The sequence below is a fragment of the Hydractinia symbiolongicarpus genome, chromosome 8 (assembly GCF_029227915.1).
Source record: "Hydractinia symbiolongicarpus strain clone_291-10 chromosome 8, HSymV2.1, whole genome shotgun sequence".
NCBI classification, from domain to species: domain Eukaryota; kingdom Metazoa; phylum Cnidaria; class Hydrozoa; order Anthoathecata; family Hydractiniidae; genus Hydractinia; species Hydractinia symbiolongicarpus.
In genome coordinates, this window is record NC_079882.1 from 6310891 (window position 1) to 6337106 (window position 26216).

General features: G+C 31.9%; 1 protein-coding gene across 2 annotated transcripts; it reads right to left on the reverse strand.

Moving 5' to 3' along the window:
• On the reverse strand, nt 1-24974 carry LOC130655591 (focal adhesion kinase 1-like). 2 transcript variants are annotated; one of them, XM_057458355.1, is made up of 28 exons: nt 24729-24972; nt 24066-24241; nt 23905-23992; nt 20091-20233; nt 19906-19960; nt 19273-19413; nt 19078-19155; nt 18892-18999; nt 17466-17583; nt 17331-17373; nt 15679-15764; nt 15507-15572; nt 15224-15321; nt 14138-14240; nt 13931-14031; nt 13720-13835; nt 13412-13515; nt 12937-13231; nt 12758-12837; nt 11563-11591; nt 10604-10643; nt 10292-10449; nt 3929-4138; nt 3054-3156; nt 2888-2949; nt 2200-2649; nt 1826-1906; nt 1-1362 (listed from the first exon to the last, which is right to left on the reverse strand). In XM_057458355.1, exons 1-28 carry the CDS (start codon nt 24888-24890, stop codon nt 1093-1095), a joined length of 3564 nt encoding a protein of 1187 aa, XP_057314338.1. In that variant the 5' UTR covers nt 24891-24972; the 3' UTR covers nt 1-1092. The 2 variants fall into 2 exon arrangements, with proteins under 2 accessions (XP_057314338.1, XP_057314339.1); XM_057458356.1 differs by lacking the exons at nt 10292-10449; nt 10604-10643 and having other exon boundaries at nt 24729-24974.
• Nucleotides 24975-26216: the final 1242 nt, after the last annotated feature.

The window sequence follows — 26216 nt, forward strand, 5'->3', positions numbered from 1 at the left end:
TTTTAATTTCTCAAGTTTATTTACTTTTCGGTAATATATTTACAATAATTTTTGTTGGTAACTTCTCTTGCTAACCTGCATTCATTATATACACATGAACACGCGTTTAGTTAGAGTTTCCATAAAAATAGATTACGTGTCGTGCTACAAAAATAGTTAATTTTTTTCGTAAAATAACAAAATTTAAAGCAAGTTAAATTAATTCGTGCAGACGCCAGGGAAAGATTTAAGACGGGCTTTGTTTTCTTTTGTGCGACAAAGAACAAACAAAATCTACTTTAGACGAAATTCACCTATTTATGAGTCTTGGCACTACTACCCCATTGGCCCTAAATTGGCGCCCGTTGTTACAGACGTAATTTTGTTCACAGTCGAGCTCTCATGACCAAACCTGCCATTAAAGCGAGCGTAACGAGGGCCAATGTTGTATGTTAATATCACCCAGGGCGCGGCTGTATCATTTAAAAATACTAAATTAAAGTATAAAAATGCTAAAAACAGACAAACGGTGAATAATGAATATAAATAGAACAAATAGACGATCTTGTAACTGTGCAAAGTCAGATAAATCATCGGTATAGATTTAAATTGTACAACTTCGAAAATTAAAAAAGCTCCTAAAACTAACCCTTCACACAAACCGACATTTTCAATGATTGCCTTGACGCAAAAATTACATTTAAAGTTGGGAAAAGCCTTCCTAACAATCAAACTTTTCACGAAATACGACATTTTTCTTCTCCTAATTGGAGACGAGGCATTTTACTCAACCTTAAATGTAACAACTGTTGAAAAATGGGCTTAAGACGCCATACGAAACAAATCGATACTCACACGGTACAAATCGATACAATTTTATGAGGTATTGTAATTGTAAGAATGTAAACAAAAGCATAGACAAATACTGCTTAATTATGTTAAAGACGTATTTCTTCTCACGCATGATTTTGTTAAACTTATAGTTCAAGTTTACTTTTAAATAGACCCTCAATACTTTCTCTACTTGTCTAAAATTAAAGCATTCGAGGAATCACTTCTCTTTCGACTGCATTATATAGTGAGCTTCAAGCTGGACACTAGCTACAGTCAAGTTTAGTTAGGTAACGCTTCTTCCACTAAACTTTCCACTTCTTTCTTTTGTTCCTCTTCTTCTTCTTCTTCCGTCTCTTCAAGAACTTTATTTTTAAGTTTCGAAAAAGTATCGTAAAGGTTCTTAGCATCTATGGCGAGCGCGTGGGCAGCGGCTAACATATTACGTCTATATTGCTGATCTAATGTTGTGTCTGCATATTTTTGCGCTAGTTTCATTGTGTTCACCAGTTCAGCCATGTCTGAGGATAAAACTTTATGCGCCATTTCGATCTAAGAGAAAGATCAAGAATATAGAGTTTTCCGAACATAGTTGCCTTATTTGTTGTAAAAACTTGACATTGGATGCAAACACATTTCGTGAGTACCTATAACCTTCGACAAACCTGTCAATAAACTACATTCTGTTCTCAATAAACAACTAAACAAGATGGTTGAATAACAAAATCTTATATACAAGTTAAAGACATCGCTCGAAACATAGAGCATAAATTTTACAGTTCTAATCACTTTTACCATGATCAGTGTTGACAACCGCACCAATGAAAAAAAAAAGAAAGTGTACAGCAAACAGTAGTAACTGCAATGTCGTTGTAATATCAATTAGTAACAACCGATGTTGGGAATAAAACAAACTACAATCATAAATGCTGCAAATGCAAACAGCATATAGAAATCCCAGTCACAAACAAATATTGTAGAAAACAGAGTTCAGTTTTAAGCAGTCATAAAATACCTCTTTTTGTGATATTGAAGGTACGAGTTGAATCTCTTTATCAACTTCGGCAAGAAGGTCGCGAAGATTTAAGCCGACAACCTAAATTAGAAACGTGAAATAAATACATAAATTAGCCTGAAATATTTCTCGGATTTCATCCTAAAGGAAGGCATCTTTCCCTTTCAACTGCATGTTTGCTTCGTTACTCGCTTTAGACATTGCATTAGGCTGCCACGCTACACGGCAACACTACCTCTCTGAAAAACTTGATTGAGAAATTACACACTGTTTCGTCAAATAAACATCATCAAACTACAACAACTCTACACATACGCACTGTAACCTAGAAAATCACTTATTGTAAAGAGCTAGTTAAAAAAAATGGTACATACTTTGACTAAGTCAACAAATTCTTCAGGCTGCGCATGCTGGACACCTGTATTTAACTCAATAACTGACTTTACCACGCTTGTCGTATGTTGGTACACCACATCCACTGTAGATTTGTTTTCTTGCTTTTCCTTCTTAGTCGGTTTTTGTTCCGACCTAGTTCTCAAACGTGGCGAGCTGTTCTTATTTTCAATTTGTCCAGTTGTGTTGCAACGGGGAATTGTTTCCTCGAGACGATCTTTTTTTTTAATTGGTTTAGCATAGGTATCTGAAGCAGAATTGCTTCGGGAGAGTTTTGGTTTAGCACTGTCAACAACATCGGCTACTGGTTGTATGTCCTCATCACGTACATTATCAGTACTTATTACAGAAGGTGATGATGGTTCTATTGCCGACTCATTCCCTGGAGGGGTCGTAGGAGGTGGATCTTCTCTTGCAAGGGGAGAAGGTTTCTAGAAAAAATAATATTAACGATTTAAAAGCAAACTGAAAAACAAATAAGTTTGAATACATTTTTTATTAACAACATTGTGAAAGGTGCTTTCTTCGCAAAAACCCTACCCCTTAAAAAATAAAAATAAAAAGCTCCTTTTAATCACAACAGTACATTGCACTTAATAAATATAAATTTCATCCCTCCTTTCTTATCTCCTATCTTAAGACAACAAATATAGGGTGCATAAGCAATACCTTTTCGTTAGTGAAATCATTTCTCTCGAATCCCCATAGTGGTATGCTTCTTCGTAAGGTCGCTAGTATGGAAATAAAATACGAGTTAACAATACAAAATGAACAGCGTTCGTTTAACTTGAAAAATATGAAAAAAATCTTTTACGCATCGTAATTAGATACTTACAGTTTCTTTTCGCTTTCTTTTCGATTATATCCCGAGCAAAATCTTCTTTAAATAAATCATAACCAAGTTGTTCCGAATCGGATTTGGATCCGCTTGGGTGTAACTAAATACAAAGGAAAACCGGTAATGACAAAAATACTCTCTAAATTACTTTTCTTAACTTTAATTGCTATTCACGCTGTCGGGAAAGATGGCTTCGAAAACATCTATAAGCACCGCGACATATATGTAAATTGAACGATATCCTGAGCATGACTTGACCACGAGAAAACAATTTACTGTGTTAATACCAAGTTGCTGGATAATACCAAGTTGCTGGATAATACCAAGTTGCTGGATAATAACAAGTTGCTGGATAATAACAAGTTGCTGGATAATAACAAGTTGCTGGATAATAACAATTGAAATACAGTCTGTAGATTTTCTGCTATTTCAAGTCACATTTTTGCAGCATTGAACGGGAAACATAATCGGATTAAAAAAAGTGACATTCCTTCCAAATTTTTTTTATCGTGCATATTTCTGTATTGTATTAGACAACTATATCTCTTTCCTTCGTTTATTTTTTATTCGTGCTTAGCAACATACATCTTTCCTAAATTCTATGTTTTCATATTTGAAATCAATGAACCAGCTTGCATGTGAAGTGCAAAAGTCTTCCCTCAATTCCATGCCAGAGGTTATTGTGGCATTGCCGCTACGTTGAAAGTCTTCAAACATTTCACTTTCTCAAGACGAAGTTCCCTTGATGTATTTTTAAAATTTTGAAAAAAAAACTTTCATTTTTTCTTAACACTTACCCCGCATAAAATGATTTAAGCAAATGCTTGTGTGATTCAATTATATCCTTTCATTATTACACACAAAATTCTCACCCCATCTTTCCAACTATGCCTCTGAAAGTTTTGATCATCAGCAGAAGGCTGCACCTCGGCGTAGCTGGCGACTTCTTCGCTCATCAACCACTGGCTGTCTGCATCAGACTGTTCTTTTTGCTCATTTAATTTGCGACGAAGACTTTCTTGCTCCGCTCTTGTTTTGCGAATCAACTTCGCTTTGTCGTCTGCTTCGCGTTTCTGCTTCTCCTAAAAGGAAGAAAAATTTACAGATAAACAACTATGTTAAAAATGGCTTTAGATATTATATCTCCGGCCTTACCATCTACTTCGCCTAAAAGCAAAATGAGCAAAATTTTGCTTTGTTTTTTGACTCGCTGACACAGATGCGTTAATAGGATACTTAACTACGTTACAAAAAAATAGTGCTCTTAAATTACAATACAATAAAAAAAAGTTTGAGCAATTAAGCTACCGCATTTTCCATTAGTCATAATTAACTATTTTTTAGGTGAATACCTTGGTTATACTATACTATGTTAACAATATACCATGTGGCAGACCGCGTCGCTAGCCCAACACAACCACATGAACACGTGATACTTACGTAAAAGGCATACGTGCAATAAACGCAACCGGAAACATTCATGATTTTCATTTTCTTTTTCATGAAAAAATGGAGTTGTTTTTTTAAAGTAATACCAAAACTCGCTTCGACTGTCTTAAGCCTGCGACAAAGCGTCGAATGTTGGTCGATGGTGTGTAACATGTAGTCGCTATTATGCGATTGTTCGAGATCAGAGTCGGAACGTCTTCTGCGAGGAGGCATCGTTTTGCTGGGATATTTTTTCGACATGAATCTACTGAAATCATCCAAGACATAACGTTCGTCTTGTATCCCACCGTTAACAAATTCAGGACCACTTTCCCCGATTACAGAAACTCGATCAGTGGAGGGGGTGAAAGTTTGGAAACTGCTTTCCAGCACTTCCATTAAGTTGTTAAGCTTGTCAATAATATGAATATCAGTGTCTTCAGAGGGTGGCGAAAGTTCCTTTCGTGGTTTTGTTACCGTTTGTTTTAACTTTGTTGCGATGTTACGATTTGTAGTAATCGTGTTTCGGTTAGGTACTTTGTTACCAGTACTTACGGCATTGCTATTACGATTACCAGTATTAGTACGATAGTTACCGATAACGTTACGATCATCCAATGTGTTAAGCCGTTTTAATACATCTTTGTTTTTATCAACATTGCTGTTTTTATTAATACGTATACTTTCCATACAAGCAAGAGAGTTCCGCATATTTTTCTGTTCTAACAAAGTAGCATCCAGAAATTTCACAATGTTTTTGCTTATCAATGCATCGCTCGGTTTCGCCATTTCATTAAAATATGAAAGTCGACGTTCAGCTGTTACAAAGCTAGTTCTAATTTCAGACAGTAATTGATTTAAGTTCTTCAAAGCGATGTGGTCATGACTGATGACTTCCATTTTCTATTTAGTTATCTATACTTTTCTTCATAACATAACTATAGACGAATAAGACACACAGCGTACTATCAACAGATATCAGAAACTCTTTTAAACAATAATTTGTCATTAGCATTAGGAAGTCGTTAATCTAATTGGCAACATCTTCAAACCGCAACAAAAACCACCGTTATAATGAAACTCAAAAAACAAAACAAAAAAGCAGCCTAGGGGGCGAAATCAAGCGCAAATTGAAAATACGAGTCCAGGTGTATGATTGGTTAGATATGAACTATAACTGCCAAATCATGCTGCACATAACCTTTCAAAATATTGATTCATCCAATCTAATCAGCAATCGAGGCAACAATAAGTAGACTAATCGAGGCTAACAATAGGCAGAACATGGCATGCATTGACAAGCAAAACACGAGTATGAAAAATATTAAAAAAGGACACACGCATATCATCAAGCTAAATATAACATCAACTAATTGAATTTAACTCGAACATTGCACTCCTGATTGACTTGTGTACTCAACTAAAATGCTCCTGCAATATATTTAAGTATAAACAAAGAAAAGGAGACACGAAATATACAAAAATATAATCACTTTAACGATGACATTTCAAAAAGGTTTAAAGTAGCTATGATCGCTTCGGTTATCCGAGTTATGGCTTCAAATACCAACGCTGTCACTTCGTTAAAATTTATATTTTAACGAAGTGACCAAATAATATTAAACTTCGCGCATTAGAAATTTGCCTTTTACATGCAATGCTTAAAAGCAGCTCTAAAAAAAATTTATTAACAGAAGCACGAATAATGGCGAGCAAAAATAAATTCTGCGCAAAATATGATGGGCTCAACATAGTCAGTTTAAAAGTTTCTTTATTTAAGTATAACAGTTGTCTGTTTTCACGGTTGACTGGTAAAAAACTAATTTTCTATAACAAGATTAGCGCGCATAAGACACACAGATTAACTCGACCACGTTTAACTATTAAAAATGGCAGATGGCTAAAAAAAGAAAAAAAGAAGTTGAATTTTGAGTAGTAGTGAACAACTTGATCTCAGGACTTTACCAGATACACAATTTTAAGTTTATGTTATGAATTAAACTCAAGTTTACTTTAACAAAACAAAACAAAAAAAAAATTAAATTATAAAACTTAATAAAAATTAAAATTAAGAGTCAAATGAATCAGCTACGCGCATGCGCAGACGCATAAACGTTTTTACCATTGAAGAAATGATTGGAAGTAATTAAGTTTCAAACATAATCCAAACCAAAGACATAACTAGTGCTTGGAAACATCACACGAACACTGAATGAAATAAAAGCTAAAAGAGGAATGGTGATTTTTTTTTTGGTTAGCTGGATAAAAATTTATAACCAATACACGCTCTTCATAACGAGCAATTTGCTTAAATTTACACCACAAGAGAACCACAATGTAATAAAAAAGTACATAGCCAAAAGAATAACAAGTAGCATTGATGAAAAACAGAAAATAACCATATCACCAAAGAAGTGCCTTAACACTAGAAAGTGTAAAATTTTAATTTCTTTAAAATGTACACCGATAGACCATACACATAATCCAAACAACATTCAAGTTAACGTTATCCGTTATAACGTTCAACAAATAATCTACCTATTTTCTACATGCAGCATGTGAGCTAACAAAACAATCTAAACCTCATTGAAATCACAAACAAAACTTTTTTTTCTCTAATCATCCGTTTTACATAATAAATAGCTGTTTCCTGAGCATTTCAAATTGCATGTTCTGAACACAATAATAATCTATTTTGTTTAGCTTGCCATCTGTAATCTGTAGTTATCTACCATTTTTTGTAGCGTCAGAATTGTAATCGAATTTCTGCTTGATTTCCCATTGGATTGGAAAAGTTACAACAGAAGAAGGCATTCAAAGAGAGTTAAAAACTTATCCCTCAGGAGGGACACGTTTCTTAACGAATTTACAGCTAAGCAAAGAGAAACTTAATTACTGAGAAAAAATATTTTAAACACGTCTCCCTGCGCTGTTCATGCAGCTGTATTGTTTATTAATTGAACCAATCAAGCTTAGGAACGGTGAAATAAAAAGATGATAACACGATTAGGTGTGTCAGTCAATTATACTTCACTTGTTTCTCATGACATAATAATAGATACCAAAGTAAAAAATTTCGTATACACAGACGAAAACTACGTTTTATCAAGATTTTATTGCAGCTAAACAAAATTTGTATTTGTAAACAAAATTTGTTAAATCTTCTCGATATTTATAAGACCTTCTTACATTTTTACCACGTAATTTGATTTGTTATTTTCATTTTTAAAGGAGCTTTATGCAAAAACAATCTAGTTATGATTGTGACTTAACTCATTACAGAGAACTTTTATAAATTCTCCCACCCAACTGAATATTATGAAACCCGTTACTGAAGGAGACTTTAAAATATAATCTTATTTTATTCAGTGAAGCCATTTTGGAGCTTCATTTCGGACAACTAACAAACAAGCTGGACAGTATTTTCCAACTTGCATGTACAAGTTATATACAGTAAACAAACCGACAGGAAGAGAACAGCATAGCGTAAATAAAAACTGCGGGATTGTCATGTTATATCATGTAATCGAACACCGAAATCAAAGCAGAAAACTGATAAACGACAATCAAATACCACAGAAAAATTAAAGTCGAGTTGAATGAAAGCGCTAAAAAGTGTGTACATCCTATTTCCAACGGTTATTATAGAGCCTTCAAACCGTTATACGACTCTAATAAACAAACAAAAAAACAAAACACATCCCAAACAAAATATAGAGCTTTAATCTCTAAATGACGGTATCCCTTTCATCATAAGTGCACCATCAAAACACGTTTATCGTTCTAACAACAAGTTACTGCCACCATATTTTGGTAAATTTATTTCATTCCGTCATAAAACCATTAGTTATCCAATGTATGAAACTTAATATGTCAATGAAATTTCTCAATAGCTAATCACATCGACTTAAGATTCTAAAAAAACTCGCGTGAAAAACTGCAGAAAACATTATCTTTAACACCAATGTAAAAATTAAAGAGCTTAGCTAAACGCTTTCTTCCTGAAACTATTTAAATATAGATAGACAAATATTTTTAAAATTTTTCCATTCAAACACGCGGATAAGTCTTTGTTTTGTTTTCTAAAGTGTTTAGCGCAAACAGCGCATGAAAATTTAAATCCGTCCGCAGTGACCTTCCATGATCAGTCAACTATATCATAATTAACACTTTGAATTTTTTAAACAGTTTCTTGGCAATTAATTTTACGCAAACGATTTTAATTTTTTTTTTATTAACGTAAATGTCTAGATACATTCCAGTCACCATTGTACTGTGACGTTGTTCTAATTAACAGCTGATAACTTTAGCGTTCAGGTCTTTTTAGTGAAACAGAAAGAAACAAGTAGTCCTATTCTTTGTCACGGGTTTCATGAGATTAAATATCTTTCAACACAAATCGTAATACTAAGCAAATTACACAATCGTGTCCATTAAGATAAAAGTTCAACTAACTTAAAAAAACGCCTTCGTCAAATTCTGCTGAGTCCGATTGAATCAAAATGAAATGATAATAAAACAATAGTTAAAAAAAACGGTTAAACGAAAAAAAGCGTCTTTGACAAAATTTGCTGAATCAGTACAACAGCATGTATCAAGATAAAATGATACCAAAACCACTGGTATTTCTAAACACAACCAAGTCCCCTCTACACGTAGCAACCAGAAAAGACGAAGACGCACAGTAACAACAGCACATGAAAAACAGAGAGAGAGAGAGCAAACGCGACATAAAATCACAATATTGAATTTCAATACGTCTCGTTCTTGAAGAAAAATAACGGACAACAAAAGAGCCAATAAAATCCGCACAAATATGATAAACACAAGCGATAAGAAAATTTATACCAGTCACGTGTTTAACCACAGACATCACACGTAATAACCTGTTGTTCAGACAATTGCGTTCTAATAAGTACAGCCAATAGAAAAGTAATGTAGGTATTGAACGACGACGAAGACAAACGAAAATTCCTGTTTCACATCAAACAATGAATTTTCAAAACGATGATTAATATAAATTTAAATCGACTAACTCTAATTAATGGTACCACGCTTTTTTACCGAATACATCGCACTTGTTGCAATGATTATTTTTACAGTTTCCATTCTTCCACACTCAGTACCAACGGGCGGAAACACAACAATGTAATTCTCGATATAGCAGCAGCAGTTATATAAGCTTGTATGTCATACAAACATCTGAAACAACTAATCTGTCACTGATTTTCTACAACTTGTGATAAGTACAGGTCAACACAGAGCACTACTGGTTGTTGCTTGGTAACAGGATTGTTGGTTGCATAAGAGGAATATAAGGATTATTCTTGTGGCATAAGTTTAAAAAATTGTTGTAAAAAAGGAGAAATCGCCAAGACACCTATAGCATATTGGTGTCTTGGCAAAGTGAATTGGAACTTTGTCTTTGTTGAATATTCCTTATATCTGTTTAAGCGCTTGTTCCGCATGATGTGTTGTCAACACTAACACAGGACTTGTCGACAAGTCTTAGATACTGATTTTCTAGTCACATGGGATGATTTGAAGAAAATAGCTCGTTGTGATTAATATACAAAGCCTCACTTGACAGCATATTCTTCTCGTCTATGTTACGGCGTTGAAACAAAAATTTCCTTTGTGTCTATTACGGTCTATTTTGACGTTGAAAATTAGAAACGTGAAAACTAGTAAGTCAAGTAACATGGAAACTAGTACAATGTTACAATGTGCAATTATTTTTTCTAGATCTAAACAAACAAAACAGAAGACGCAGAGTAAGTAAAAAACAAAAGTAAACGCAGCCTAACCTGTCTGGCATGATGCCTTGCACCAGACCATGATAATCTCTGAACAATAAAAGGACTTTCATTTTTTGTAACTGGTCGTGGTAAAGTCGAAGTGCTCATACTTGTAAGCGCGGTTTCTGGTGATTGACGCAAATTCCTTGGAAGCGTTTGCGATTTATCTAGAATCACAGTTTCATAGAATCATAATGTCATAGAATCAAAGGGAGGTTTTATAGTCACGAGGTTAGAAAAAAATTATGTAAAATCTACAGCTTAAGTACTGTGAGACAAAACTGATGCTACTCAAAGCCAAGAAGTAATAAAGAAACATACTTAAAAACAATGGTTCAATCCTACCAGTTGGTCTCGCAGGCTAAATGCAAAATTAGACTGGTTCCATTCTTCACAAAGAAAACAATGACAGAATAAAGAATCAACATATATGAAGGTGTGTATTAAAGCAAAGTGAAATTAATTTTTTTAAGCAACTTAAACTCTACAAGAAGATACACCTGTAGGTGTTCTTGGCCATACAAGCTTAAATTACACACTCATGTTTTTACAGTGGCGTGCACGTTCTCTCTATCAAATATTCTACCATCAACATTTTACGGAAAATAAACAGACCGATAAATTTTAACAGTTAAACGACTTTGACGGAGACGATCTTCAGTCGCTAAGTGTCTTTAGTATCTACAATTAATGTCTCAAAAATTATATTTGAAATCGCTTTTGCGTTATCAGTTCCACATTGACAGAGGAGAAATTATTAAGATTCCTTAAAACAACCATCTCCTGCAGCAAGAAAATATTTATTTGTGAAGAGAGAAAGTATCACATTTTTTATAGTAGTCTAGTTTACGGTTCGACTCTATTGTGAATGTTCTTTCTAGCTATTACCCCCTGCTCCTTCCCCTTAAAAAATTTTTTGGCAAGCCTCAACCTTCATGGAAGTTTTCCTGAACTGAGTACGATACTGGTTTTGGAAGAAGAAAAAACACATTCTATAGTAAACCACAGATATTTTTATACCAGTAACTGGTGTTAGCTACTTAATGACAAATTTATATCTAAATTAAAAGAAATTTAAAACGTTTTAAATGCATTTGAACTTAATTTTGTTTGGAATTTTCCTCTAATACCATAGCTAATATTATTGTTTCGCGACATTAAATATATATTTCAATGATATATTGTATGGTCTTACAACGAGTTATCAAGATTATCACCAAGACAATTAGTTAGATATGCATCACAACAATTCAAATGAACAACAGTTTAAAAAAACATACCTTCGGTGGAGCAAATGCTTCGTCACTCCCTATAACATATTCATAGATACTCAACAAAAAATATAATTTTTAAACAAATTTAAATTTATCTTGAAATACAAAACAACTGAGCTAAATAATTGACGAAAAAAGTATATAGTGCACTGAAAATTTTTTTGATATCATAAAACATTTTTTGTTCCTCTGTGTGCCTGCAAAGGAAAGTGAGTGAAGGAAAAACAACTTTTCTACGGTGCTAAAAAAAGTTTCGTGTAAAATGCTTAAATTTTGTTCTTTAAGAACACTTTTATAAGAATATGAGGCAGGAGAAAAGTAAGAAATAAGAGCAAAATAAGAACAATAGCAAAGCTGAACTTTTACTGATTTTCTCTATTTTTCTGAAGAAAAGTGCAAAACATGGAGGAATACATCTCTCAAAGCATAAAGGCACGATTTTGCAATACTTTCTTAGTTGTTATAAAAAGAATGAAAAACACATATACAATGCCAGAAGACAGAGATAAAATCAGAAGAAAAAACCTTCTAATTAATTAGATAGACAAAGCAATAAACATGGCTGCCAAACCACTAAGCTAAGTGACATGGAATCAATTCAGTGATAACTACTAAATAAAAACTAATCTCTGGTATGTAACAATTCAACATCTTGAATCATGGTAACAAGATGCACACAAACTAAATTATGGTAAATAATAGTATCCTCTAATTACGGTTAAGCCTCGTGGTACTCTACTGTATTGGCAGTAATCCACCACATATTAATTAATTAGACCGTACTACGTTGAGTTTATCTGTCATCCAATTATCGGTTAATTAGCTTATTTGTATAAAAAGAATAAGTGATACATGCTAAGGATGAGTAATAGCTAAAAATTGTTTACATTCAAGAAAATAGTATTTATCACTTAATTTTTATTGTAGAAGCCTTTAAATTTGCAATGACAGATACAACGATTTTTACAATAACTATGCCAAAAACAATTTTAGGATTGAAATATTGGAATTCTCTTTCTTTTTATTAATTTATTTAATCTGAGTTCTTCTTTTAAAGATGTTTGTTATTCGCTTGTTATCAGGAATAAATAATTTATAAAAAAGAAGTAAATAAGAATGATAAAAAATTACAAAACACAATTTAAATTTCCAAAAAAAATAAAATTATCTTCTTTTAATATAATAATAATTAAAACATTACCAAATGAATTCATTTTAATTCTTCTGTCTTCTTTTTTCTTTCTTTCCTGGCCTGAAAAACTTTCTTCGTATTTTATTTGCCTGATAATAATAAACAAGTAATTTATTTCAAAAAACTTTCAATCCCACCCACCCCAAATAACAAACAAACAAACACCGTTCTTTAATAAGCTCACTTACGATAATCTTGATTTCAGCTCTTGAAAAGTGGGTCTCTTTGATGGTTCATAATGCCAACATTCTGTCATCAGATGATACAGAGTCGGTGCACAATTTGGAGGCAGTGGTAACCTTTCACCGTTCTCTATTTTTCCAATTACTTTCTCATTAGGAACACCTTGGAAAGGCTTAACACCGTACATGAGTATTTCCCAACAACAAACACCAAACATCCATACATCTGATGCAGATGAGAAACGACGAAAGTTTATCGATTCTGGAGCCATCCATTTTATAGGTAATTTGCCCTTAGACGCTAAAAATGTAGGTGTGTAAAACTATATTAATTTTAATAATTTTTCTCATCAAAACAATTAACATGCATAAAATAAAGTTGGTTAAAAGTAGTTAAAACTCACAGATTTATTGCACAAACTACAAAAAGTAGAGGAGGCATTTAATGCCAAAAATTCTGGTAAAAGTTTCACGAAAATACCTTTATAATATGACTGCTCTTCATCAATCCATCGAGAAAGTCCAAAATCCGCAAGTTTAATTGTATGGGGGTCTGCTACAAGTATATTTCTAGCTGCTATGTCTCTATAATAACAAAAATAATCATCATGGCATTTAAACTTAATTTATCATTTCTATTTTAAAAAAAATAAACTATGTTACAACTAACAGAATCTATTATGATGATTTGATGAACACCCCTTTTGTAAATACCCCTTCAAATAAACTTTTGAGTGTTTCTTCAATGCAAAACATCAGATAAAAATGTATCAATGAACTGTTGCTTACCTATGAACAAAATTTCTACTTTCTAAATAAGACAACGCTGTACAAAGTTGATATATGTATGTCAGCAACCTTTCAGATTCTGTTTGAGTTCTGTACTGTTGTAGGTATGAACGTAGCTAAGAAAAATGAATACAAACGTGTTATCAACACTTTAATTTTGAGTTGTGCTGTTTTTTGTTATTTAGAAAAGTTTTTCCATAACAATACAAACCTCCCCATAGGAAGCCAGCTCCATAATAATATAACTTGGGCTGTCTGATACAATTCCAATTAGCTTAATAACATGTGGATGATCAAATTGTTGCATCAGATCTAACAAAAAGAAATTATAGAAACAAATTTAATAATCAAGCACGTGCCTGGTGGGCAGTAAATTGTAACAGTTAATTAAAAAACAAAACTTGTGATTAAAACTTACAAGCTTCTTCAAGAAACTTTTCTGCTCTTGTACCATCTTCTTGCTCTTTGTCAAGTTCAATTTTATACGTTTTGACTGCAACAGGGATCTCAGCAGAACTAATCTAAACATGAAACAGAAAGGTAAGTGATGCATGATTACTAGTTTTAAAATAGTCAACAGCTTTACATTCGTTGACCACGTTATTGCTTTGTGTTTTGCGTACACACCATTGTTGTGAAGCTGTATTAGCTACATACATAATTGTTCAAGGCATAAAAAGGAATATAATATTTATTATTATACACTATTAGAAACTTTTTTTAAAAGCTTGATGTTTATGTTTTAACGGTCGTTAGGTACTGGAATCTACATTCAAATTTGTTTATATGACAAGAGTAAAATACATACAGTATATATAAAACAGTTTGGTGCAGTTCTATTACTTTGTGGCAAAATAAGAAAAATAAAAATGTCTGATCATAAATTATTAAACTCATTGTTTTAAAAGTCAGTAACACTAAAAAATTTGCAAACACAAATAACTCATTGTCATGAAATTAATTATAACTTTCTAAATAACTTTCTGTAAACAAAAACTTTATATTTTAAAATTAGGATTCTGGCTAGACTACCATTTTCCTGCTTTTTAGAACAAGTTTCGTATTGAAAGCTTGATAACATTGCAGTCACAGCTTACAATAACATAATGTCACGTCACTTGGTTAGTGACATGACATTATGCCTACCACTAACACACTGGCATTGCTTAATATTTGTGCCTTGATTTAATGTTGGCCATCGGCTTTAATTAAAATGCTACCTTATAATTTAAGTAAAAAAGGGTTATGCAACAAAATTTTGCTCCTTAAACCAAACATTGATACTTTATGTATAGGTTTGATTGCAAACAAGTTTGTACAAAATAAGTCAAACAAATAGAAAATATTCTGGTGATACCCAATCTGTTCTGTGACAACAGTATTTGGCTAAAATTAGTCAAAAAATGCATAATGTTGTCAACAATTATTTGGCACAGAAAAACATTCAAATAACAACTTTATTCCACACAGCTTTATTATCTATCTTAAACGTAAGTCTGCTTACTTTTGATTTGAAAGTGCCTTGATAAACATCACCAAATTGACCTTGACCTATGATTTCATCTAATGTCAAATCATCTCTAGCCACTTCATAGTCTTTTGCTTTAGAGAAATGAAACAAATGTAAGGTGAAGTCATGCATCACAAAAAACAATACCAAAACATCACACAAGAAATATGACTTTAGAAACATAAATAATCATAAAAAGTCATTTTAAAATTCCAAATTAGTTTCATTTTTCTTTATAATCCTTGTTAATGTTTGACTCGTTGATGGTGCGAATTACCTGACATTGGGTGTGCATAATCACTTTCATCATCATCATCCGCAATTTCTGCATAATCATTAAAATCTTAAAGAGAAAACATTAATTTTAACATCAGTTTTACATTCTCTTTAAGTGTTTTTTGCCTTAAGAGTAAAATCAAGGGAAAAAAACAAGACAACATATCTGATACCTCCGTTTTTACTGTTATTGTACAACAAAGAACCTTGCGACAGGCGTGGGTTGATGATGCTAACAGAGCTTGTGTTCGAACTATCACTGAAAAAAAGTAAAAAGTTTAGAAATTGTAAAATCACCTGGTGGCATAAAATATTTTCAGAATTAAAAACTTTACTTTCAGGTAAGTCTTAAATGGTATTTGTCAACACATATTTTGGGTCGTTTCTATAATCCCTTTTTTTTTCTGCCTAAGTGGATTTTTCTGCCACAAAATCGAATGCACAAAGTCATACTTCTTATTAAATCATGACTGCATAAAATACTGTACTGTACTGTATAAAATCATAACAATGCTGCTAAAAAATGGAGCTTAAATTTTTCTGTATTTTATAACCAATATTTAATAATAACAACAAACCAAATAAAAGCTGCAAGGTCTGCTTAAATCATTCCTTCATTATTTGGAAGAGTGAGTGCAGACATTAGAAAACATTAAATTTTAAACGTGTTATGAATCTTCCTAATCATAGCTTATTTTTTTTTTGTTAACGAACCAACACAAATAGTGTTTTTAATCAATATTTACTTACGGATAGCATAAGCTTTTTACTCAAAAAAAAACAAAAAACTTGCGACAACTTGAGCTGTTTAGTCTAGCTCAGTAGATTTTGGAAACAAAAAGTGAAACTATAAAAACTTGAGCTAAATAAAGAAAAACTAAATTTATGATGATTAGATGAAAAGCTCTCTATATAGTTTTATCTATATAAAATCTTTACATGTTTTTCTTATGTTGAATATAGCTGGGTGGCTGCATCATCTACTGTATTCTAAGCTTGGGTGAAAGTCCAAAATTTATTAATCCAATGACAGGTAATCTGTGCAATTCAGAATATTTTCGGATACATTAACAGATACATTAAGTTTTTGCTTACAATTTCATAACAGAAGACTGTAGGATGTGATTGTATTTAAAATGTTCATTAGTTTGGAACTTCCATGAAAACCTATTCCGCAAAATAAAATTTCCTTATTTTGACCCCTTTTTCGGAATTAACTCGCCATATTTCATTTTTCTGCAAGTATAGACTTCTTTGAGAGATTTATTGACTGTCCTGGTATGTTTTTGTTTACATTTGGGCATGAGTATTAAATCCTAGAATCCTAGACCTCGTATCGTGTTGTAATTCACAAATTTCCAAAACACCTTGAGTTTGGCATGTTTTGGCAACTTTATATAATTTTGCTATAAAGCAAGACCTAAGAGGCTTTAAATAATGCTGATATAAAAAATAAGCGAAAATATTTCAAGTTAAACTGTAAATCTCTTAAAACAACTTCACAATTTTAGCACTTTCTGTAGACTTTGCTACAGAGAGCAGGAGTTGCAGGAAAATTAAATATGACTATGCTATAATAGTGTATTCATTACTTTATGCTTACAGGCGAACAAAGATCTTGTTTGAACTATTGCGTAAAATAAGTCGCTCTGATTGGTCTGAGCAACTAGTTGCTGCAATCAATCATACCTATTATTTTTTGTAAATAAAAAAACAAAGAAAAAGGTAGCAACTTGAAATTTGGTGTGATACACAGAGTTAACATCATAGCACCCCAAAACATACAGAGCTTCTTTTATATTCAGCCTGATATAAATATTCTTACCTGTCTGCAACTTTAGGCACTGACGGCAACGTTCGATAACTATCTAAAGTATACACAAAAATTAAACAAAATTAAAAACAAACAATCAAAAAAGTAGATAGAGACGCAAATATAAGCAAACAATGCATAACATACCAGCACGTTTTATTATTAATGACTTTGGTTGATGAAAACTAACAATACTACAGTAACCATCAATCAAATCTGCAAGTTCTGTAGCTTTTGAAATCGGATCAACCAGAAAAACGAGTGGCTATAACAATGTAATTACTACGGTTAATTTTTTTTTCATTGCAAGAACTTAAACCATATATAATAAACCATAATCACACTTGCACAGTTGTAGTATTTATAAAGGGAACAAAATAATATCAATATGTTTTTGATGATGTTAGCACCTTTTCTGTGACCTCATCAAAAGCTTAAAATTTGTCCAAAATACACTGTCTACTTAAACCTTAGTTTTTAAAAGTTGAGGTATCTTCTAACTTTTACCTAGTCAAAAAAAGAAGAGAAAAAAGATGAAAATTGGGTTTGTCATGTGTCAAAATTTCGTACAATACTTCCCCTATGATGTGATTGGGTTATGGTGTAAGTTTGAAGTGGCAATCTTAACCATAACATAAAGTTATTACATTTGACTGATTGCAGGGATTTTATTGAAATTTAAAGGCTACTTTTGATTAATAACCAGGCTTTTTGAGGTATGGTATCTAAAAACTTGACAGCATGTAATAGATATTTATGAAAACTTATGGGCTATTTCTTTCACGCCTAAGATTCAAATCTGTATACTCCAACAGCTCAAAGTACTCCAGTGACCAAAGAAACAGCACAAATTCAAATCTCCAAAATCTGTTACATAATTTAAAGATGTATGCTTAGCTTTCTCGCATAATTATGAAATCAAAGTAGATTTAACTTAATCTATTCTGTAAAGTATCTAATTTAGTTATGTTTTTTACATAAGTAGTTCGGATCCCCTGTGCTTTTTTAATCAATGCAAAATATTCCAAATGTCTTCTTATTGCAAGGGTTTCATCAACAAAACAAAAAACCCAAAGAAATGGGCTAGAAGGCTTAGACAGTAGTAACATTCTGACTGCCCCAAATTACCAAAGAAATGAAAAATTGAGCACTTGGAGCATCCAGAATTCAGACTCGTGTGCAAAAGAAATAGCCCCTTATTAAGTATATCATAGTTATAAAACATTAAGAGAAACAAAATTATAAACAAAAAACAGACAAGGGGAGGGGGTAATTGGGGCAGAATCCCCCCTCCCCAGTATACTTAGGGTATGCAAACCAATAACAATATGTTATGCTTACATTGCTAGACAAAGCACTGGGACCTTAAAGAATTAATATGTGCACATGCTATAATTTCCTCTTATATTTCAGGCTCACATGTGTTTCTTTGCTAGTATAGTAACCACCCTGTATGGCAGTAATGTCCAGCTTATAAAAACAATGCCAGACCAAATTTGAATGAAACCTGGAAATCGATCAAACAATGTTTGGTACAATAACAATTCTTCATTTACACTTTGATATACCTTACCTCATTATTTCCTTCCACTTGTATATTTAAGTTTGCTTTTCCAGGCATGGCACCAACTTTAGATGTATATATAGAACGGATATCTTTAAAATGTGCCATGTTTGTGATCTAAACAGGGGTAAAAAATCCATCAGAAACATTACATTGCAGAATTTAATATAAATTTATTGCTTTATTATTTCTTACTTTCGACCCCTGTTCAGGTCTGTAGCTAATTCCATCATTAGGACCAATAACAACATCTACTGCAATTGACCATACACTCTGTAAAAATTCATATAAAAAACATCAAGAATACAAATAGTTAATAAAAAAAGTTCTAAAAAAACAAGCAGTTGAAGTGCAGCTAAACATGCAGGTTTATTATTAAATATAACTTACCCCTAGGGAGCATTTATATGCTTCTAAGTCAAATCTATGTACACTCAATAATAACTTATAAAATTCGAAGCAACAAAAATCTTCTTTGTAATCTGCATATTGCTTGAAAAGCGTCTGTATTTTCTTGCGTATGTCTTTGTTCTACAAGATAATAACAAAAGAAAAACTTATGATCAATAATTATATAATATATAACTGGCATTTTTATTTAAGGAATAAGATATATTAAAATAAAAAAAACATTAAAACTAAAAAAAGTATTAAATTTTAAAGATCTTATTTTTTTCTGAATTAGGTATACAAGTCACAGATGGACTTAAGACTTATGATCACAGGCTCAGGATCATTAGACACAAATCTTAAATGGCTTTAACTGATGACATCAACATGAAGTATTTCCCTACTGCGTCCTACAGAGTTGTGATAGAGATAGCTCTACAATGTAGACATATTATAGAATGTGAAAAGCAAAACTTAGATATTGCAAAAATGAAACCTTAACTGTGGAGTATAGTATAGTTGGTGTTTGTGAATTTAATATAACCCAACTTAACTATTAGCCACAAACTAAAAATGGAAAAAACGATTATATTTACTGTGCAAAAATAAAAGAAAATTTTAAAAAACACTAACTTTCATATGATCCAGTACTGTATTTGGCAGAAACCTTTCTAAACCAATTTCCTTCCTAAAATAAATTTTTGGTTTTAAATTTTTCTACTTTTATTTTTACAACTAAAATTAAGCTACACCGCATAACAATATGAAAACATTACATATTTAACATATTTTACAGTAACTTTAATATTACAACATACTCAATAAAATCCAAATTTGATTTTTTATCCAAGGCAGATTGTGGCATGTTGTTAAAAAAGCGCTTCATTTCCAGCACTCCCAATTGAAAAGCCAAACTTGTTTCAACAGTTTCTGCTATATTTTTCATATAATCTGTGCGAATCTGTTAAAATATAATAGCAACAAAATTTATGTAAATGCATGAATAAGCCTCGGTAAGGGAAATGGAAAGACTTCGCGGAAGTGGGGAAGGCTAGGGTATGATCACTGTCAAAAACAAACCCCTATTTTGTGACATTTGAGCAAGGTCTTCAAAGAAGAGATGCTAGTGTGATACTATGTAGCTTACACTTTTATATAGTGACTTAGCAATGGAATGCACCTTTAAAACAAAAAAGAAGTGGCTTCCATAGGAATGTTTTACGACTGTTTGTTTCATGTGAAAAAATGTGGCTGCAATTTTTATGTGGCCAACAACAGGAAGCCAATTTAAAAGCTTGTATCTTCCTAATGAATGTCTTCATTAAAATTCCAACTAAACGTTGACCCAAAATGAAATTAAACATAAAATGTATGAAAGTGTTGCTGGCAAGGTTCGATGTGAGAAAACGTGATTTTCTTAAAAAAATTTTATAGTATGAGAAGTGTACTCACTTTTTCATGAACATTTCAGCTGAGAATTGGTATAGAAATAAATCATGTTCACGTGATCTTCAGAGGCTTGCAATGCCTTTTTTATGACATGAGAATTTTAATTTACTTTTCCTGATATTGTAAATGAACCCTAGCACATATTTATCCTTTATTGATAGTACCTGCTAGTTGGTTTTCATAACATTTATAACATTGAGTGCAGTTTATGGGCTACCATCAGTATGAAACATTTACAAGTAAAAAATTGAGGCTGCATATTTACTTCAAAAATCATCTATAGTACTTGTCTTGGGACATCATCAAGCCACAACCTTTTACATAAAGCCATTTAAATACATATGGTGTAGTTTACAGATGTTTTCTTTGTATCCATTTTTAATATATTTCATTTGTTTTAACATTGCTGCTAATGTTTGCTAATGTAGAGCTCAATCCATTTGTTGTATAAATACAATTGTTATAGTTTATTTATTATTGGTAGATGCATTTGTTGAAATTGGCTGCAAAATCTTTAGACTGTATACCAAAAATAATAACACAACCCTTGTAGCAGGATTTTTTCTTTGATAGTTCTCTTGAAGTACATAGTTTAATGCTTAAACCTTATTAACTTAAACGGATTAGAATTCAAGTGTTACAGCTATGAATTGTTTTCGCATTGAAGCCACATAAATGCACATATAACATTACTTTCCTGTAAGATTATACAATTTCAGGTTTTATGCTAGTAGAAATCCCATAATTGAGGTAAAAAGTTACTAGGCCTATGTATATTGAAAAATTCTACCAACTCAGCAAATTTTCGCTTTTTTATTAATGTAAGCCACACTTATAGCATATAATGCAAAAAATACCCAGAAATTGTTGCCTTGCAAATGTCACGCATTTTTGACAGTGATCGTTTCAGTAACCATTACGCAAAAAATAGTGACAGATAGTTTTAGAAAGAAAAAAAGTCCAATTGGTGGTTCTAAAATTCCATGTTTCATGTTTAATATGCAGACTTCTTTATCAAAAATTATTAGAAGGGTGGTCAATAGAGCAAAAACATAAACAAAGTTAAGTCATTAAAGGGATACCGAGGTACTTTTACAAGTTGGACTTACCTGAAAGATTTTCATAAGAAATTCCCAATGACATATTTACTTTTTGTTAAAACTTCATGTAACCCCAGATATTGTTTTTTAAATATTTGTTTTTCTTGCCGCCTTGACTAGCTCCAGTCCTTTTCAGTGGCACGTGACCCTATTCTTAGTATTTCAGTAGCGCTCACAAATTAATGACTTTCACTCGTTATTATTAATGACTTTCATAGCCAAAAACAATTAATATACTATTGCAACAAAGTTAAAAAAAATTAACATACTTTCCACATTGATCTCTGTACGAACGATTTGACAACAAAATAATACATTACCAGCAGGTGTGTGCATGTTTTTTTTTTTTTCAAATTTAAAAGAATTTATTTCAACAAACAGGTTGCAAAAATTACTGATCTATAACCTGTCGACCTAGGGGACAAGGTTGCCTAAGTTACTCCGTAGATGGATATATTTTTTATTAAAAAATTAATAGAAAAGAATACTACTTTAATTCATCCCACAATACAGAGAGAGGCAGAATTTACTGTCTAATTAAATTTGTTTTTATGACATTCTTCCAATATGTAACATCAACGTAGTCTATTAAACTAAACTCATCATTTTTCCCTTTAGCGATAGCGCGTTAAAATAAGCAGGGTTACAAAAGCGGGACAGACATTGAAGCACGAGAGCAAAAAAGAGAGACAGTTATCCTGTCTAACATCAACGCTGCTCTACACCTCCATGATTAGACCTTTTAAAAGCATACATCATACATTAATGTCCAACGAGACCCTTATAATTGGCCATTTTTAGCATCGACAATTAACTGCTGTAGGTATATTCGCAGTTATTAGAATACTGTGGCAGCTTCTAAATTTTTAAACTTAAAAAAACACAAAAAATGTTTTAGCTACCTCCTAAATAAAAATATTATTTTTACCAGAGAAAAGCAAAAAAAATAAGAAATTACAATAATAATAATAGTTAATTGCGTAAATATTAAAGTTCAACACAAAAAAAACGACATTTTATTAAATATATTTAATCAAACTACGTTGGTGACAAACTGTTTTTAATGATGCAGTTAAAGCGCAGCAATTATTATAAGTGTTTTTTTTGCTAAGAGTTTGTTGTTCGTGCATTACCGTAGGAGGCAACTGAACTATGCTGTGGAAAACAAATACTTTTTTCTGTTGTTATATCTTTGGCTATTTTTTACACGTCTGATCGCACAAGGCCTAGGGACTTTTTATGTGCGATCTTACCACGTCAAATAATTGCCGACGCGAAGGTACATGTTTTGAAAATATGTTGGTAATTACCTCGGCAAGTGCGAGTGGCATCTTAAATCACAAAGGTTGTAACCACCTTAAATCCTATTCGTGCTGGAGGGGGAGGGGTGATGCAGCCTCCTCTCCCTTCCTTCTTTAACTTTTTCTATAACTTTTTATGGGTTTATAGTCACACCTTGATATTTTGTTACTTATATTTGACTTCCAGAATATATCCTTTTGAAATAAAAACCATACACAAATGTGTGACATGTTGAATGATCAGTAACTTTCACAATCTGCGTTTCAAATAAAAGTCCTTTGAAATAAAATCATGCACAACTTGCGTCTCAAATAAAAAGTCCTTTGAAATAAAAATCATGCAAATTTTATTTTTCGTTTGGTTGCTCAGCTATGTGAGAACATATGCGGAATTATTTGTATTTTTTTTAAAAAAATAATTGTTCGTAGAAAGCTTTCGTTTCATTTTGCTGTGCGAGGTATATGTTCTGACTAAGTAAGTGATAATTAAAGCACTACTGAAACAATACATAACAAGGTCACGTGCCACTACAAAAGAATGGAGCTAGAATGAAATTTTTTTAACAAAGAAGAAGGTTGAATATAACCAAAATGGCGGTTGAGCGACAAGAAAAATAAATATTTAAAAAGCTATATCTGTAGTTACATGAAGTTTTAACAAAAAGTAAATATATCATTTAGCATTTCTCATGCAAATCTTTTAGATGAGTCCAACTTGTAAAAGTACCTTGGGATCCCTTTAAATCAATGCAGTGAAACTAAAACTTTAAAAAACAAATTACCTGGTCATACAAAAAATAAAATGTTGTTTTATCAATGGTATACAGGTCTTTGAAAACAATTGGTAAATAACGAATCCGCAAGTTATATCTAGAAAGGAATATAAGCTTAACTATACTGGGAGAATATTAATTTAACTTTACACATCTGCAAAAAAGCATACCTCCATTTTTCATCTTTGTGTTCATTTTCAAATTTATTTTTAACATCAGTCATCGTCAAAGCCGGATTTAACCAAAAAAATGCTTTTGTTTCCACATGCTCAAATTTTATACCATAAAACTTTGAAGAAAGTGAAATATTAGCACCTAGTCTTCGAGTGACGATGTCAATTATACTCTAAAAAGGGTATATTGAATTAAAATATGAACCTAAAATAACATTTTATGATCCTTTATAGGATCCAATCAGGAATTTCAATTAACAGATAAGGGAGTAGAGTTTATGTCATTTGTATTAAAGCTATAGGCTCCTACTTGCACTTGTCACAGGTTAATAATTGGATTTCTCTAAGAATTCTTTTATATTATGGAGCAGCAGTAATACAATGATAACTTACTCACAAACAAAAAACAAAATGATAAGTAAAAATAAATGATAGTGTTAGATAAAGCGTATTTAAAACCACAACATGCATTTTACGAAATAAACATTGTACCTCAACAAACTCAAAAATTGTTCTGTGTACAAATAGATAAAAATACTTGCATTCGCAAAACATCCCTTTCATAACAGGCATATATGAGGCAAGGAAATCAGAATGTCCAATTGTGTGTAAAATTATATCAATTATAATAATCATAATAAAAATGAAATGTAAACAAACCTTTAAGTCTGAATTATCCCCAAACTTGACAGCCCTAAACTCCCCATTAGGAAGAAACACATGCAGTGTTGTTTTAAGGGCAGATTGATGACGTTCCAGTTTCGTGGGACTAATCCCTGCTGAGTTTCTCTTTTGAGTGGAAACCTCTGGCATTGTGACCATTTGAATACATCACATCATCATAAAATATCCCAATAATATACTAACATTTTCATCTAAAATGTTTAATGTGTATATGAAATTACATATGCATGCAACAGATAAAAGTTTACCTATTCTAATTTAAATTTATCCAACATTACCAATTTAAAATATCAGACCATTTCGTGAGAGGCGTGCGATTAAGATTAAAGTTTCATGTCCCTTATTAATTGTATTTTTTAAATTTTTTTTCACATTTTTTGTGACCTCCTATTGTTTAAAAGTAGCATATAAAAAAAATGAAAAGAAAGAAGAATATCATTCAAATTGAATTTTAACATTTTTTACTGATTTTAACAGTATTTATCGATTTAGTCATCAGCACTAGGTTATGCCAACAACACCTAAAAATGGTACCTGCTATACTGCTCCAATACAAGAAGCAAATCATTTCAATATGCTTAATGTGATTGCAAATATATAAATAGATTTGAATAACATTCAACACAAAAGAAAAATTGATCTCTAGAAGGGTATTTTAGAGAGAGTAAGAAAATCGTTATTAACAGAGAATAATAAAGCACTTAAGTGAAGTAAGGCCATAAGTATTGAGTTTGTTCAGATTAAATTTTAAATGTTTTGTTAATGGAATACGGCTAATATTTATATGTTCTGTTCACTAGCGTTTTTTTGATCCTATAATTTGGATATTATATATTTATAATTGTCTTTCGGAGAAATAAGTTAAGAAATAACTAAAGCAAAATAAGTTAATAGTAAAATAGTAAAATTAATAGCAAAGAAAAATTATTTTAGTACGGAATTTCATGGTCTATCCTTACCATTGTAATGTTAATAATGGTTATTAGCAGCACTCCCACTTTCCGTAATTTAATTTACGTTAAATACTGTTTGTCCTACAAGCAGTTACAAAGTTTAATTAATGACTTTACTCCCTTTCCCCCCCCCCCCATGGGTTTAAATTCCCAATCGAAAAGTTTGATGGAACCTGCTCTTTGTATGTTCCTAAGGCTAAACAATAGCCCCTGTGCTGTGTACAGGGGTAAAGGGATTTTGTTCTTGCTTTTTCTTCTTGAAAATTTATTTTTTTAGAATCGCACGCAGTAGGTTGCAAGCTGATAAAGAGAAATAAAGTAAAATCACTTTTGTTTTTAATTACCCCCATTAAGAGCACATGAGTGGAACAGGCATTATTACAGGAACATTCTATCCTGCTTTCGGCTCTACCTGCCACCTTTCAATTCACACTTGTAAAGCGTATTTTCAGCATTAAAAGAAACTAGTGAAATTATGGCAAAATTAAAAATTTGTAAAATGTTAAAGACT

Excerpts from the sequence above, each read along its gene's own strand:
- LOC130655591 (XM_057458355.1), bottom strand. The coding sequence starts at position 24,890 with ATGGTCACAATGCCAGAGGTTTCCACTCAAAAGAGAAACTCAGCAGGG. Across the intron at positions 15,573-15,678 it reads CAATAACAGTAAAAACGGAG|ATTTTAATGATTATGCAGAA; the intron begins GTATCAGATATG and ends TTTCTCTTTAAG. Across the intron at positions 2,950-3,053 it reads AAAGAAAGCGAAAAGAAACT|CGACCTTACGAAGAAGCATA; the intron begins GTAAGTATCTAA and ends TTTCCATACTAG.